Source organism: Hyperolius riggenbachi, chromosome 12, assembly GCF_040937935.1.
Source record: "Hyperolius riggenbachi isolate aHypRig1 chromosome 12, aHypRig1.pri, whole genome shotgun sequence".
Taxonomy (NCBI): Eukaryota; Metazoa; Chordata; class Amphibia; order Anura; family Hyperoliidae; genus Hyperolius; species Hyperolius riggenbachi.
In genome coordinates this window covers 87,175,515-87,192,330 of record NC_090657.1, presented here as the reverse complement: position 1 = coordinate 87,192,330, position 16,816 = coordinate 87,175,515, and the positions used below count along the sequence as shown (strand labels likewise).

General features: G+C 48.8%; 1 protein-coding gene across 3 annotated transcripts in view; it reads right to left on the bottom strand.

Moving 5' to 3' along the window:
* CNTNAP1 (contactin associated protein 1) overlaps window positions 1-16,322 on the bottom strand; it is a 136,649-nt gene extending 120,327 nt beyond the window's left edge. For all 3 annotated transcript variants that reach the window (XR_011025470.1, XM_068264593.1, XM_068264594.1), the window contains exon 1: window positions 16,108-16,322. Coding sequence is in view for 2 of the 3 variants with exons in the window: in XM_068264593.1 (XP_068120694.1) it covers window positions 16,108-16,171 (64 nt within the window). In the remaining variant the exon portion in view is untranslated. The remainder of the gene's footprint in view (window positions 1-16,107) is intronic.
* Between the last annotated feature and the right edge of the window lie 494 nt (window positions 16,323-16,816).

The window sequence follows — 16,816 nt, the reverse complement described above, 5'->3', positions numbered from 1 at the left end:
CCCCAGTATAGATTAGCTAGGCAGCTGTCCCCAGGATAGATTAGCTAGGCAGCTGTCCCCAGGATAGATTAGCTAGGCAGCTGTCCCCAGGATAGATTAGCTAGGCAGCTGTCCCCAGGATAGATTAGCTAGGCAGCTGTCCCCAGGATAGATTAGATAGGCAGCTGTCCGCCAGTATAGTTTAGCTAGGCAGCTGTCCCCATATAGATTAGATAGGCAGCTGTCCCCCAGTATAGATTAGATAGGCAGCTGTCCCCATATAGATTAGATAGGTAGCTGTCCCCAGGATAGATTAGCTAGGCAGCTGTCCCCAGGATAGATTAGATAGGCAGCTGTCCCCAGGATAGATTAGATAGGCAGCTGTCCACCAGTATAGATTAGCTAGGCAGCTGTCCCCCAGGATAGATTAGATAAAAACCAAACAGTACCAAGCGCTAGGCACTATTATGGATTGTATTGACCCTAATAGGGGAGCCTCACAGTGGTAAATATATCCACAATACACCAAAAAATCCACTGAAGTCTCAAAAACAATCTCTATTTATTGATAATTGCATACAAATCCCCCATTGTCCCCACTAAAAAGAGCAGCCTATGATGTATTGCACCACATACACAGCCGGCATGTGTCACACAGACTGCACACATCACACACCCCCACACAAACCGTCCTTGTAACTCCCGGGAGTGATGAAAGCACCAATTACTATCCTTTGATCAAGGGGTCTGGTGGGAAGTGTGATTCAAAAACAGCTCTTCATAGGATACTGGAACCACTGTAGCAACATTCAGTATCGTGCATCCAATTGCTTTAAGTAGAGCACATAGCAGTGATACAGTTCAAATCAGCAGCTCAAGCGGCCATGGAAGCTTAAAGCATATGCAGAGCAAGCAGGCAGACACACCACAGCATCTACTAGAGGGCTCTCACCACCTCTTGTCCGCGGTGCCCCGGAGGGCTCTCACCACCTCTACAGGGCATCCACCGCGCTGGTATCCACTTGAAAAGCATCCGCTCTGCCGCTTGTATGCTCAAAGTAGCTGTATCCAGTTGGCCATCCGCTACCACCGTTGCTCGTACTGTCTAGTTCCGCTCTGTCCATACACGTGTGCAGCCGTGACGTCACCACGCTGCTCTCAGCCCGTAACTAGTATCACCCGCCTATCCGGGCTTCATCAGACGGTCATGTGAGCGGCACCGTCAAGTTCATTATGTAGTCTCTCTACACCTCCTTCTTTACTCACGGCTACTCCCACGGTTACACTGATTGGTCCATCTTCGTTTCTATGACTTCAAGGAGCACTGACCTCATAAACAGGCAGCTCACTTAGTCTTATTTCAGCGTGAATGCAGGCATAATTGTACATTTCTAAATTAGCGCAATAGCAATGCTGCTGTGAAGCAAATGCTTGACATTAGACTTCTCTCTTAATAAAAGTGTCCACTCCTAGATACAGTTCATATCACTGATGGAGGTCACATTCCCTAGGAGTATAAAATATATATGATTCCTCCATCAGTGATATGAACTGTATGGACACTTTTATTAAGAGAGAAGTCTAATGTCAAGCATTTGCTTCACAGCAGCATTGCTATTGCGTTAATTTAGAAATGTACAATTATGCCTGCAGGATGAATGTGTGTTCACCAATCTAGTCGCGACCCTGCGACAGTGAACACACATCAGCAGAAACAAAGGCAAGAACGCGATCGCGAGAAAGGCGATCGCCAGAAGTGACACAAGACAGATCAGAACAGAACACAAGAGTAGCAAAGGCACAGCAAACGACAATGAGAAAATAACGAAAATAACAAACTCTAACTAAACGCGAACACCGCACTCATTTGCTTCACTCAAACAGTGAACGCGTTTACAGCGCGATCTCCGCACGTTAAGCGCAACAGAGACAAGCACGCCTAACTAACCACCGACAGACAAACACGAAACGATCCGGGTTCAGGAACAGGCCAGGAAAGATCCACTGCTCTTACTGCCAGAGCGAATGCAATCCGGGTTCAGGAACAGGAAAGGGAAGATCCACTGCTCTTTCCGCCAGAGCGAGTGCGATCCAGGTACAGAAACAGGATTGCAGATCAGAAGGATCCACAGCCGCTACCGCTAGGGGCTAGTGCGATCCAAGCAAGACAGGCAGATGAGATAGCTGGTAGCACCCGCTGCTCCAGCTATACTCCAAGACAGACAGAACGATTTCCTGACGACCACCGTTGGCGACAGGACAATCGCAGCAGAGAGGCAATACAGACAAACAGATAGCAACCTAACTGCACTAGGGAAACTGTCTAGTGCAGTCCCAAGAATTACTCTAAGATAACTTTGACAAGAAATAGCATGGCTGACACTCTAGGAGTGTTTCAACAAACCCTGAAGGGATGACCAGCAAAGGACTCTGGGAAAACATAGCTTTTCATACTGCCAACCTACAAAGGAGACAGCTAGGTGATTTGCATAATCAATGTATGCAAATTCCTCAGCAGCGAGCAGATCAGAAACTTGCAAAGAAAAGACAGGTCTCTCTTCCAGAGACCTGCAGCCCACAGACTAGAGGAATGGTCAAACAGCTGTCTGCCTGTGCAGCCAGCTGAGCAGATTATTACATGGAGCTGCCTGTAGCCCAGGCAGAGACAGCTATAATGAGTTGTTATTAGATGGTCATTAGCGTAGTCTGATTAAATGAAAAGAGAGAAGGGGATGATATAGCTAAAATGTTGGTCTATTTGATTTGATTTGTAGTGCACTAACAGCCATTTTGTTTTTTAGATTTTATCTTGTTTATATTCAGGGTATTCTACGGCAAAAAAATGAATGAATGGGCGGATGAGGTCATAGTAATGCAAAAGTGTGCTTGACTGGGAGGGAACCAAACAACTTGCCCTTTTCACCTTTGTGGTGGTGACCAGAAAAAACAAAACTTGTAGCTTATGACCGTCTACACTCCCCAATATAAAATCTATGCATCATCTAGAAATAACTAGTTTGATTACAGAGTTAACGCAAGATGTTTGTGCAAATTCACTATGCCTTGCTCTTTGTATTCTCCACAGCTGTACTCTATAAAACCCACCTTTTAATTTACAATACTGCCAGATTGTTATTTGTTAAAACAAACCGGATTATCCTTCAACAAAAAATAATGGAATCACTTGATACATCACACACACAAAACACACACAAACAAAACACATATGCACACCGCACAGACATTACACCCACACTTTGGGGTTGATTCACTATTATTATTATTATTATTATTATTATTTATATAGCGCCGACATATTACGCAGCGCTGTACAGTGTATATATATATATATATATCTTGTCACTAACTGTCCCTCAAAGGAGCTCACAATCTAATCCCTACCATTGCCATATGTCTATATTATGTAGTGTAAGTACTGTAGTCTAGGGCCAATTTTTTAGGGGGAGCCAATTAACTTATCCGTATGTTTTTGGAATGTGGGAGGAAACCGGAGTGCCCGGAGGAATCCCACGCAGACACGAAGAGAACATACAAACTCTTTGCAGATAGTGCCCTGGCTGGGATTCGAACCAGGGACCCAGCGCTGCAAGGCGAGAGAGCTAACCACTGCGCCACCGTGCTGCCCATAAAACGAATAGCGTGCCTTATCAGAGTTGACATGCCTTAGTGTTAACATGCCTTATCAGAGTAGCATAGCGAGCGCTACAAACATATGCCTGCTAATTGGCAATGAAGAGAAACGCACTCGTCCTGCCCTGACTGAGCCCCTGCGGGTCCAATCACTTTAAAGGACATTATCCCCGCACTTTGATTGGCCCAATAGGCTGCCTGACAGGAAACTTGAAAGGCATAAGTTCGTAGCGCTTGCTATGCTACTCTGGTAAGGCATGTTAACTCTGATAAGGCACGCCATTTGTTATAGAGAATCACCCCCAAAATGACACACATAAGGCATACATAAACATATATCGCACACACACGCGCACCTCAGGGGCGTAGCTATAAATTACAGGGCCTCCCCAATGGTCACACCCTTTCCCTTGCCTAACCCCTGGTGACCCTCACAACCTGGGGGTCCATCTTGCAAGGGTCACACCCATAACAAGTAGTCTCCAAAACACCTGATCTGAAGGAAGGTCTCCTTTATTGGAGGGAGTGAAGTACTGGTAGTAGTTGGGGGGGGGGGCCTTAAAGCTCTGCGCCCCACTGCGGTCGCAGGGACTGTTTCCCTGTAGTTATCCCGACACACATATATACTCCATTCAGACACTCTAAACACACCATACGCCCCACACAGACACTACACACTGACACACACACACTCACACACACACCCCTTGCCTAGATAACTGAATATGTCATCTTTGAGTTGCACTCACACAGGGGTGTGGTCAGCACAGTGCTACCACCCCTCTGTGTGCACAGTTATAAAAGACATAATTGTTGTGACTCATCAGTGAGCTGCTACTCTGCACAGTTCATTCAGTAAAGCCTGACCTGTCTGCACTGGCCTGGAATGCAGCTGAGAAAAGTGACATCAGGAATCTAGCTGTGCTCTCTGGCTAAATTCAGCTCCATGCCGCCCATGAGACGGAGTGAGGCAGGTTCCTCAGGTGGCGGAAGTGGGGGGGGCTTGGGTCACTTCGTGCAATGACGCCCACTGTACTTCAGAAGTACAGTGGGCGGCATTGCAGGAAGTTACGTGAGCGATGGAACGCAAGCATTGCTTTCCCCACTCGCTGTCTGATAGAAGTACTGCGCAATTAGCTGGAGGGGTAGTGTGGACAGGGGAGCACTGTGACGCCGGGCGACGCCCAGTCGTCCGAGGATTCGCGGCCGATTGTCCGATCGCAACCGTGATCGGAAAACTGACATTCTTTATTTTTAAAATAGAAGTTTTTCCTTCCTGCCTTCCCCCCTTTTGCCATGAGGGCTGAATGGGCCTGCGTTAGCATATGGCTAAAGCAACCTGGTTTAGCAAGAAATCCTGTTAAGGCTCCCGGAAAAGCTCTGGTGACACTAATGTGCTAATTGGGCAGAGCTGAAATACCAACAGTCTATTCAACAGGGGAAGCTAGCACAGCATGAGGTCTATTGACACCTACATTCCTCCCAGTCTTGACGGCACCGACTAGACTGAGTATGGAATGCATGGTGTTGATAACTTTGTCACATTTTGCAAATACCATCCATGGGAGGAATATGAAAATTACATAATTTTGTTTCCCTAATTCTGTAGAATATGGTGATACTAGACATAGCCAGGTAACCCGAGCAGGGGCTGAGATATGAATAATGGGGTCCCCGTGCGCCCCAAATATTGCAAGTTTGATGTCCTATGAACGTGTATTCTCAGCCCAATCTGAATATGAAATCGGTTTGCATGTGCGACAAAACCCCGGCGGGGTATGAAATTGGACATATTTTGTGGATGGCTGGAAGTTCCTCCCCTGAGAACTCACTGCCTGACACGCCCCTGGGCTGAGCTTGAGACTCCGCCCAGAAATGTCAGTGCTCAAAACTGATTGCATGAGGACCCCCAGCCAATTCCCCCACTTTCCATCATACCGAAAAGACTGCCACTGCTTGGGGAAATAGCAGTGGCCATCTTGCAGGCGGAGCAACGGCCATGTGGTTCGGCCATATTGCGAACTAACTGCAACAAAGGAACTTTGTCTTTTCCCGAACGGACTTTCCACAGAATCATAAGTATTCGTTCTTTTTATCCCTTTTTCTTTTATGTACTGTGTTATCACTGTCTCTCATCGTTTAATTGTTCACGATTGTCTGTATATATTAATTATTTATATTGTAACAAATAAAGGCTTTTTAAAAGGTCTTTACCTCTCAGTAAAACCTTCTATTCAGTATACACAGACGAGACCTAAACTTCCGAAGGGACGCTACTGTTTTGATAGATAGATAGGAATTGCACAGTTTTAACCGGTTGTTTGTTTCACAGGTCTATAGCCAGTTAGCAGTTTTCTCTGGGCTGATAGAAAACAGAGATGGTGGCAAATCTACCCCTGGGTTGGAGTAAAAGTGTATTTTCGTAACCTCACAGGCTCCCTACTGCGTCGTGACGCTCAAACTCCGCCAATTCTACGCAGATTGCGTCCATAGCTCTCAATCTGTGTGCTAGAATCGGATCGGACGGTTTTGCGTGTTCACGGCCAGTGGGGCTCTTGTGACAGTGGTGGCAGCGGTGGGATCTGTGTGTGCTGATAGTATCTCAGGTAGGGCTATCGAATTAGCCCTATCGAGAAACGAACTAATTCGTTGGTAGTGACTGAGTGCAATATATTTTTCATATATACAGAGAGACTGTGTAACCAGTACCCCTCCCCTAAGTTTTCTTTTATTTGGCATGGAAATGTCCGGGAATTACAAGGTCATGGTCCTATCCGACCTGCAGAGTCTGTGCGAGGCGAGAGGCATGGACATCCGCGGCAAGAAACAGCAGGACCTGATAACGGACTTGTACCGATGGGATAGCCAGAATCTGCGGACGCTGGAGGTGTCCACTGTGGAGGACACCGGCTCATCTAACGCAAGTCGAGGGGAACCAGAGACTGAAGATCCTGTGCGTACCGAGGTTGAGCAACCCGCGGGCAATGCGGCAACAGATACGCAGGAGGCTGTCAGTGTGATCCCCGACCCCAGAACCCCTGAAAGTACTCGCCTGGAACCGGCCAGTACTGGACTGTCCAGTTATGTTGATCCAGTAATGCAGCAGGCATTGCAAAAGCTGATGGAAACTGATGTGGACAAGTACCTGCAGTACATGGCGGAGCAAAAGCGAGAGGAACGCCAATCTGCAGAGGCGCGGGAGAGACGACAGCATGAGCTGAACATGGCGAAAGTGCAGCAAGCCAGCCGGAGTTCAACGCCCAGCCTCCCTGCTGAAGGGACTGCCGCTCCAGTAAGTGCAAAATTTAAATTTGCTATTATCGAAAAAGACACTGACATTGACTTGTTTTTGAGGTCTTTTGAAAAGGCCTGCCGTCAGTATCGTCTGTCCCAAGACCAGTGGGCCAGACATCTGACACCCTTGCTGCGCTACAAAGCGCTTGATGCTTTCTCAGAGCTGCCTGTGGAAAAGGACAATGATTATACCGCTATAAAGGAGGCTATAATCACTAAGTACCAGCTGACGCCAGAAGCCTACCGGAAAAGGTTCAGGTCCTGGCAGAAAAAATCTACTGATTCTTATCAAGATGTGGTCAGCAGTCTGCTCACCACACTCCGCCAGTGGACGCTAGGCCTCACTAAAGGGTCTTACGGTGTCCTGGAGGACTTAATCGTCCTGGAGCAGTTTCTGAACATTTGCCCGGCTGATGTACGCCAGTTTGTGCTGGAGCGCCGACCGGCGTCAGCGACGGTCGCTGCAGACCTCGCTGAGACCTTTGCAACGACCAGGGTGCCGGAGACCCGCAGGACTGCCCCATCTAGCTGGAGAGGAGGTCAGTCCCACAATTTTGCAGACTCTCCTACCTCTGTGAGCCGTGCGCCCCAGAGGCCCTCCAGCGCAGCTGCTGCGTCCAGGCCTGCAGCAACAGAGGGCATCACCTGTCACTTTTGCCGCAAGCCCGGACACATGAAGTTTAACTGCCCGGAGCGGAGGCAGACAGCGCCAGCTCCTGCACCACCTACACCTCGCCCACGGCAACTGCCGCCAGCCAGCGCACCCCAGCCGGGAGCACCCAACAACGTCATGTTCGCAGGTGGGAGAGGGATCCACTCCGCTACGAGCAACCACCAGCTGGTTACAGTGAACGACCAGCTTGTTACCGGTTTCCGCGACACTGGAGCGGATGTCACCCTGGTGCGTGCGCACCTGGTCCCGACGGAAAATATCCTCCCTGACAAATACCTTACCCTCACTGGAGTGGGGGGCACTCTTTCTCGCATTCCCCAGGCTCGGGTGTCCATCGATTGGGGGGTGGGGGTTCAAGAGAAGGTTGTTGGGGTCCTGGACCAACTGCCGGTCCCAGTTTTGTTGGGGACCGACCTGGGCAAGCTTGTGTCCTATTATGAACCTGCCCCAAGCCCCTCAGACTGCCAGGAGGGAGACGGACTCTCCGCCCACACTAAGGTACTTTGCACCAAGGGGCAAGAACAGGGGGGAGGTGGGTTGAATGTGCCCAGTCCAGGGGTACCGAGTCCAATAGTACCTGTGTCACAGGTACCTGTGTTTGATATACCGATTGTTTGTGATGAAAATGTTGTTGTACCTGTCACTGTAATTCATGCATGCAGCCAGGATGTGAGTAATGCCAGTATGTGCCAGTCTGAAGGTGTACCTGTACTGGCAGTAACACGCAGCCGCGCTGCTCAGAACCTGGGCTCAGAGCAGGTGGAAGAGGTTCCGGCCTCCTCCCCCTCCTCTGACCACAGGGATGGTAGCCTTCAGCCACTAACTGCATATGCCACGGGCCAGCTGGCTGAGAGCGAGAGTGCTGCATTTGTGCAAGCACTCCAGACTGACCCTAGCCTCGAGGCACTCAGAAGGCAGGCTTCGGAGCCCCTCACGAATGAAGATACCTTCAAGGTATATTGGGAAGGTGGTAAGCTGTACAGCGAGCCTGTACAGCCCACCGAAGGTGAAACAAGTGTGGGTACCAAGTTGCTTGTGGTACCCAGTGCCTTCCGGGGGCATGTGCTGAAGTCCGCACATGACATTCCCCTGGCAGGGCACTTGGGAATCCACAAGACACTTGACCGTATCCAGGGTCATTTCTACTGGCCCAGGATGCGGATCGATGTGACCAACTATTGCCGCTCATGTACTGTTTGCCAAAAGGTAAAACGGGCTGGGAACCCCCGCAAGGCTCCCTTGTGTCCACTGCCAATCATAGGTGAGCCCTTTCACAGAGTGGCAGTCGACATAATTGGACCATTGCCCACTCCCAGCAGCAGTGGCAAAAGGTACATCCTGACGGTGGTGGATTACGCCACCCGCTATCCTGAGGCCATGGCGCTTTCCTCCCTGAGGGCGGACAAGGTAGCAGACGCGCTACTTAACATTTTCTCCCGAGTCGGGTTCCCTGCGGAGATGCTCTCCGATCAGGGATCCCAGTTTATGTCCGAACTCATGGAGGCCCTGTGCAAAAAGATACACATGACGCACATTGTCTCCAGTCCCTACCACCCGCAGACCAATGGACTGTGTGAACGGTTCAACGGGACGCTGAAGCAAATGCTGACCACGTTTGTTGAGTCGCAAGGTGGGGACTGGGAACGATACCTGCCTCATCTGTTGTTTGCGTACAGGGAGGTGCCGCAGGAGTCAACCGGGTTTTCCCCGTTTGAACTCCTGTATGGGAGGAATGTCCGAGGACCCTTACAATTGATGCGGGAGACATGGGAGGGCAAGGGCGACCCCACTGATGTCTCCGTGGTCGATTACGTCCTCAAGTTCAGGGACAAAATGGAGTCCCTGTCCGCAGTAGTGACCAACAACCTGGCCCAGGCTCAGGCCAAACAAAAAGCATGGTACGACCGCACTGCTGGAGAGCGGTCATTTGATGTGGGTGACAAGGTATATGCCCTTCTTCCCGTGAGGCAGAACAAGCTGCAAGCAGCCTGGGAGGGGCCTTTTACTGTAGTGCAGCGGTCAAACCCTCTGACGTATCTAGTGAACATGGGGGGCAGGAAGCAGAAGAGCTTTTAATGTAAACATGCTGAAGGCCCACCATGACAGGACCCAGTATGCGCTGCCAGTGTGCAGCCGGTTAGAGCAGGGAGAGGCAGACCCCCTGTTAGACCTGCTGGCTGACGTACGAGATGTGGACGGCGACCTAAACGTCAATCCACAGCTCGCCTCAGCCCAGCAAGAGCAGTTACAGAAGGTGCTGGGCCAGTACCAGCACACCTTCTCCGGTATCCCGGGGCGGACCAGTATGGCGGTGCATGGGGTAGATACAGGTACCCATCCCCCCATCAGGCAATCCGCTTACCGTGTCTCTCCCGAGGTACAGGCGGACATGCAGAAGGAGGTGAGGGAGATGCTGGAGTTAGGGGTGGTTCAAAAGTCCAGTAGTGCCTGGGCAGCCCCTGTTGTCCTGGTCCCCAAGAAGGACCAGACAACTCGGTTCTGCGTAGACTACAGGAAACTGAACGCCATCACCACTACAGACGCCTACCCCATGCCTCGCATTGATGAGCTGCTAGATACACTGGCATCAGCCAGGTACCTATCAATCATGGATCTGAGCCGGGGGTATTGGCAGATACCACTTGCACCTGACGCGAGGCAAAAGTCGGCCTTCATCACCCCTTTCGGCCTCTTCGAGTTCACGATGATGCCCTTTGGGATGAAGAACGCCCCCGCCACGTTTCAGCGGGCCGTGAACGACCTGCTAGAGGGAATGCAAGGGTTCGCTGTAGCGTATCTGGATGACATTGCGGTGTTCAGCCCCACCTGGGAAGAACACCTCAAACACCTGTCCCAGGTACTAGAGAGGCTGGCCATGGCCAATCTGACGGTTAAACCGAGTAAGTGTCAGATTGGCATGACCGAGGTGCAGTACTTAGGTCACCGGGTGGGGGGTAACACCCTGAAACCTGACACGGGAAAGGTGGACGCCATCCTGGCATGGCCTCGACCTATCACGAAAAAGCAGGTCCAGGCGTTCCTGGGGACCGCCGGCTACTATAGGAAATTTGTTCCCGCCTATAGTACACTGGCGAAGCCCCTGACCGATGCCACTAGCAAGAAGCACCCCAAGGTTGTTAGCTGGACCCCCGCTTGCGAGAATGCCTTCCAGGCCTTGAAGCAGGCCCTCGCAAGCGCCCCTGTGCTTCAGGCCCCAGACTTCAGTCGTCGGTTTGTGGTGCAAACCGATGCCTCTGACTACGGTCTCGGCGCAGTCCTCAGCCAGGTGGATGGAAAGGGGGATGAACACCCTATCCTCTACCTGAGCCGGAAGCTCCTGCCCCGAGAGGTAGCCTACTCCACAACTGAAAAGGAGTGCCTGGCGATCGTGTGGGCCCTACAGAAACTGCAGTCGTATCTGTACGGCCGCTCCTTCACGATCGTCACTGATCACAATCCCCTGAGTTGGCTAAACCGTACTGCTGGAACCAACGGCAAGCTCCTACGGTGGAGCCTGTCATTGCAGCAGTACGACTTTACGATCCAACACAAAGCAGGCAGCCGACACCAAAACGCTGATGGGCTGTCGCGGTGTCAGGGGGAACCCGACCCAACAGCGCCAATAGCTGCTACGGAAGGCGTCCTGTTGACACCTCCCTGAGCAGAGCTCGGGAAGGGGGAGGTGTGACGCCGGGCGACGCCCAGTCGTCCGAGGATTCGCGGCCGATTGTCCGATCGCAACCGTGATCGGAAAACTGACATTCTTTATTTTTAAAATAGAAGTTTTTCCTTCCTGCCTTCCCCCCTTTTGCCATGAGGGCTGAATGGGCCTGCGTTAGCATATGGCTAAAGCAACCTGGTTTAGCAAGAAATCCTGTTAAGGCTCCCGGAAAAGCTCTGGTGACACTAATGTGCTAATTGGGCAGAGCTGAAATACCAACAGTCTATTCAACAGGGGAAGCTAGCACAGCATGAGGTCTATTGACACCTACATTCCTCCCAGTCTTGACGGCACCGACTAGACTGAGTATGGAATGCATGGTGTTGATAACTTTGTCACATTTTGCAAATACCATCCATGGGAGGAATATGAAAATTACATAATTTTGTTTCCCTAATTCTGTAGAATATGGTGATACTAGACATAGCCAGGTAACCCGAGCAGGGGCTGAGATATGAATAATGGGGTCCCCGTGCGCCCCAAATATTGCAAGTTTGATGTCCTATGAACGTGTATTCTCAGCCCAATCTGAATATGAAATCGGTTTGCATGTGCGACAAAACCCCGGCGGGGTATGAAATTGGACATATTTTGTGGATGGCTGGAAGTTCCTCCCCTGAGAACTCACTGCCTGACACGCCCCTGGGCTGAGCTTGAGACTCCGCCCAGAAATGTCAGTGCTCAAAACTGATTGCATGAGGACCCCCAGCCAATTCCCCCACTTTCCATCATACCGAAAAGACTGCCACTGCTTGGGGAAATAGCAGTGGCCATCTTGCAGGCGGAGCAACGGCCATGTGGTTCGGCCATATTGCGAACTAACTGCAACAAAGGAACTTTGTCTTTTCCCGAACGGACTTTCCACAGAATCATAAGTATTCGTTCTTTTTATCCCTTTTTCTTTTATGTACTGTGTTATCACTGTCTCTCATCGTTTAATTGTTCACGATTGTCTGTATATATTAATTATTTATATTGTAACAAATAAAGGCTTTTTAAAAGGTCTTTACCTCTCAGTAAAACCTTCTATTCAGTATACACAGACGAGACCTAAACTTCCGAAGGGACGCTACTGTTTTGATAGATAGATAGGAATTGCACAGTTTTAACCGGTTGTTTGTTTCACAGGTCTATAGCCAGTTAGCAGTTTTCTCTGGGCTGATAGAAAACAGAGATGGTGGCAAATCTACCCCTGGGTTGGAGTAAAAGTGTATTTTCGTAACCTCACAGGCTCCCTACTGCGTCGTGACGCTCAAACTCCGCCAATTCTACGCAGATTGCGTCCATAGCTCTCAATCTGTGTGCTAGAATCGGATCGGACGGTTTTGCGTGTTCACGGCCAGTGGGGCTCTTGTGACAAGCACCAGGTGATCAGGTGAAGTATAGGTAGCCTGGAATAGTTGCCTGCAGTATAGGTAGCCTGGAATAGTTGCCTGAAGTATAGGTAGCCTGGAATAGTTGCCCCAAGTATAGGTAGCCTGTAATAGTTGCCCGAAGTATAGGTAGCCTGGAATAGTTGCCTGCAGTATAGGTAGCCTGGAATAGTTGCCTGAAGTATAGGTAGCCTGGAATAGTTGCCCGAAGTATAGGTAGCCTGGAATAGTTGCACACAGTATAGGTAGCCTGGGATAGTTGCCCACAGTATAGGTAGCCTGGAATAGTTGCCTGCAGTATAGGTAGCCTGGAATAGTTGCCCGAAGTATAGGTAGCCTGGAATAGTTGCCCGCCGTATAGGTAGGCTGGGATAGGTGCTCCTAGTATAGGTAGCCTGGAATAGTTGCGCACAGTATAGGTAGCCTGGGATAGTTGCCCACAGTATAGGTAGCCTGGAATAGTTACCCGCAGTATAGGTAGCCTGGAATAGTTGCCTGCAGTATAGGTAGCCTCGAATATTTGTCCGCAGTATAGGTAGCCTCGAATATTTGTCCGCAGTATAGGTAGCCTGGAATAGTTGCCCGCAGTATAGGTAGGCTGGAATAGTTGCCTCCAGTATAGGTAGGCTGGAATAGTTGCCCCCAGTATAGGTAGTCTGGAATAGTTGCCCGCAGTATAGGTAGGCTGGAATAGTTGCCCCAAGTATAGGTAGCCTGGAATAGTTGCCCCCAGTATAGGTAGTCTGGAATAGTTGCCCTAAGTATAGGTAGCCTGGAATAGTTGCCCCAAGTATAGGTAGCCTGGAACAGTTGCCCCCAGTATAGGTAGTCTGGAATAGTTGCCCTAAGTATAGGTAGCCTGGAATAGTTGCCCCAAGTATAGGTAGCCTGGAATAGTTGCCCCCAGTATAGGTAGTCTGGAATAGTTGCCCCCAGTATAGGTAGTCTGGAATAGTTGCCCTAAGTATAGGTAGCCTGGAATAGTTGCCCCAAGTATAGGTAGCCTGGAATAGTTGCCCACAGTATAGGTAGGCAGGAATAGTTACTAAACAAATCTCAGTGATGCAACTGAAGTTTATGAATACCCGGTGGTATCCAGAAAAAATACATACACCCATGGCTCATGAACCAGAGAACACTTGGGGAGCAAGTAGTAATTTTGAGTGACATCAAATTCCAAGTGGTTTTGGGTCACCCTGAAATTCCTATTGTAATATATGCAATATAATATATGTGAGGGGATGCACAGCGCTGGTGTTCTTGGCATTTAGTGCTGAGGATTCCAAGCTCCATGCCAAGCTACAAGGCTGTTAGGAGGGCCCAAGTTTTAATCACAAATTAACTGCAGCTGATCCAGGCATTTTGCACCATCACTTCCATTTCCTCATGGTTGATTATATTTTCCACTCACACAACGGTCCACTTTATCAAGCCATCATTCTGACACCGCCCAGATAAGAATTTTTCCTCATGCTGTGTGCTATTGATTTTTTTTTTCCTCACAGAAAACTGCATGCAGAGGAATATTGAATCGAGGCGTTCTCTGTCACGTGCGACACTGGGGTGGTGTAGGGTAACATGCCACGTAATTTTCATGCCACAAATGCTGGCAGGACATGTTGTAGGCTGGTAAGTGTCCAAGTCATGTGAATGCCCTCACAGAGTCACATGGTACCGCAAGTACACGTTTATTACCCCATTCATTCCTGATCATAGATACAATCTATGAAGTGAAAAATGTTAGGACATCTATGAAAAATATGAAAAGACCATTTTCAAGTAAAAAAAAAAATATATGTGTAGGAATTCGGTAATAAAAAATATTCCAGATGTTTTTGTTATAGGTTTTTTTTTTTTTTACATTTAATTTTATTTTGTATAGGTATGCGCAGCCTCAGGGCCGGGCCGAGGCATAGGCTGGAGAGGCTCCAGCCTCAGGGCGCAGTGTAGGAGGGGGCACACAATTCATTCAGCTGTCATTCCTAATTGTGTATGAAGCAGAAAGAAATAAGAAAAGGGGATACATAGCAGTGACTGCAGGCCAGAGAACTAGATATTAAGGTGTTGGGGAGGTTGTGGGCCCTGTGGCCCTCTTAGTCTAATAGCAATCGGTGTGTGACGGCTGGGGTGGGAGGGATGGAGGGGCGCACTTTGGTGTCTCAGCCTTGGGTGCTGGAGGACCTTGTCCCTGCTCTGCGCAGCCTACATTAACTTGAGGAAGCAGAACATGTGCTTGGCTTGCAGTCAGTGTCCTACAGGGGGGGGATAAGTGGATGCTGCAGCAAGACTGTATCACCTCTAGGAAAGGACAATGTGCTCCCTCATGCCTCTGATCTTCTCTCCCTACAGTGATGCTGCAGGAATTGTACAGCAGAAGGGTCTGTAATATGCCTCTCCTCTCTGTCACACATGGTCCTCTGTCTGTTTCTGCTAAACGCCTCTCCTTTCTCTAACCCCATGGCCCCTATAAATGCCATCTGGCTTCTTTACATATCTATAGGCATGAATCTTACGTCTCTCACTTATTATAATGAATTCAAATACAGAGGCAGCATCCCACCCCTCAGAAGAATAGTGCTGAATGGCAGCTGGCTGTATAGGGTGGGAGTGCATATGGCAAACCGGTGCTGAGACTGCAATAAGGTCATGCAAAAAAAATAAAAAAGTTCTGCATTGGGGGCTGTTAACTCCTTCCTGACTGTACCATGAAACCCCTATCTGAGGTACTGCAGAACTTTAATAATTTAAGGAGTTAACACTTCATAACACTTCATAAAATACATCATGACAGGAGAAAAAATAAACTCATGCAGGCACGTTTTATAATTAACCTTGGCAAAATGTAATCATGGGCACAGATAACAGAAATGAGGGGCTGTCCTAGTTGCTTAGCAATATGTACTTTTTTCATCTTTAAATGCATATTGAGAAATGTTATGCCATTCCTCCAATTCTTGGACAGGACCCAAAAAACCACCCACAGTAAAAGCAAAGACTGCGGATCTGGCTGCAAGCACTGCAGTGGGGCACCGTAACCCCTCAGATATTGTGCTTTTACAAGTGAGCATCTGTCTTTTTTATCACATAATCCAACATCATGCTTGAAACACCGCACAGGATTTAAAGTCTCCTTATATGATGAATTGTTCTTTTTTTGGGGATGCCAGGCATAGCAGGGCAGCTGGTACCATGCCATGCTGTCTATTCAGAGTGCCCCAGTTTTGTAAAGGCATGGTCAAGGTAGAATGGTGCATGGGATAGAAAGTACTGCAATGCAGACAGTTTGGTGTGCCTGCATGGGCTACTGGCACTGCATTGCAGAGCACAACTTTACAGACACCATCCCTACCCTCTGACTCTCAGCAACTTCTGCAGTACAATCAGACATTTAATCCACACAGAAAATCCTCACTCACCTGCAAGGCTTAAATGTCCTCCCTTGAACATAGCAGCCAATGTCAATAGCAGTAAGGGATGCATGCTGAGATTTAGAAAACTTGCAGCGTTTGTCCTGATCTGGTCCAGGGGATGCTAATAATGCATTAAGCTGGGATGTGGGAGGTAGGATCAGCTTCCTTCGTACAGCAGCATAGTAGCAGTGCAGAGCAGAGCGCAGAGTGCTTAGTCTGTCATTCCCACACTGTGGCAGCAAGCATCCTAGCCAAGCTGGGGAGGGTCACATGATTCCCTCTCCTCGAAGCCTAATGGAAGACATCTTTACTGTGGGCTGCACACTTTTCTTGTGATGTTCTCCCTGAACATTCATTTGGGAATAAATAAGGAACACTAGTTCAAAATTGACTAGAATAATATCTTCTGTTATAGTAACAAAAATCAAATGTTGCGATTTTTACAAAACAAAAGTATAATTTTGCGGTTTTCATCCTTATACTGTATATTAAGTTAGTTATGTTAGTTTGTATATTTTAGAATACCCAAGGACCGAAAAACCCTAAAACCCTCATACTAAAGGTGGCCACACACCATACAATTTTTCATTTTTTTCCAATACTTTTTTTTCCCGAGAATTCTCATTTTTATTTTTTTTGGGGGGGTTGTATGAGAAATCAGATTCTTTCTGCCAATATACCATACACCTATATTCGATTTCTAGGAAATCTCGAG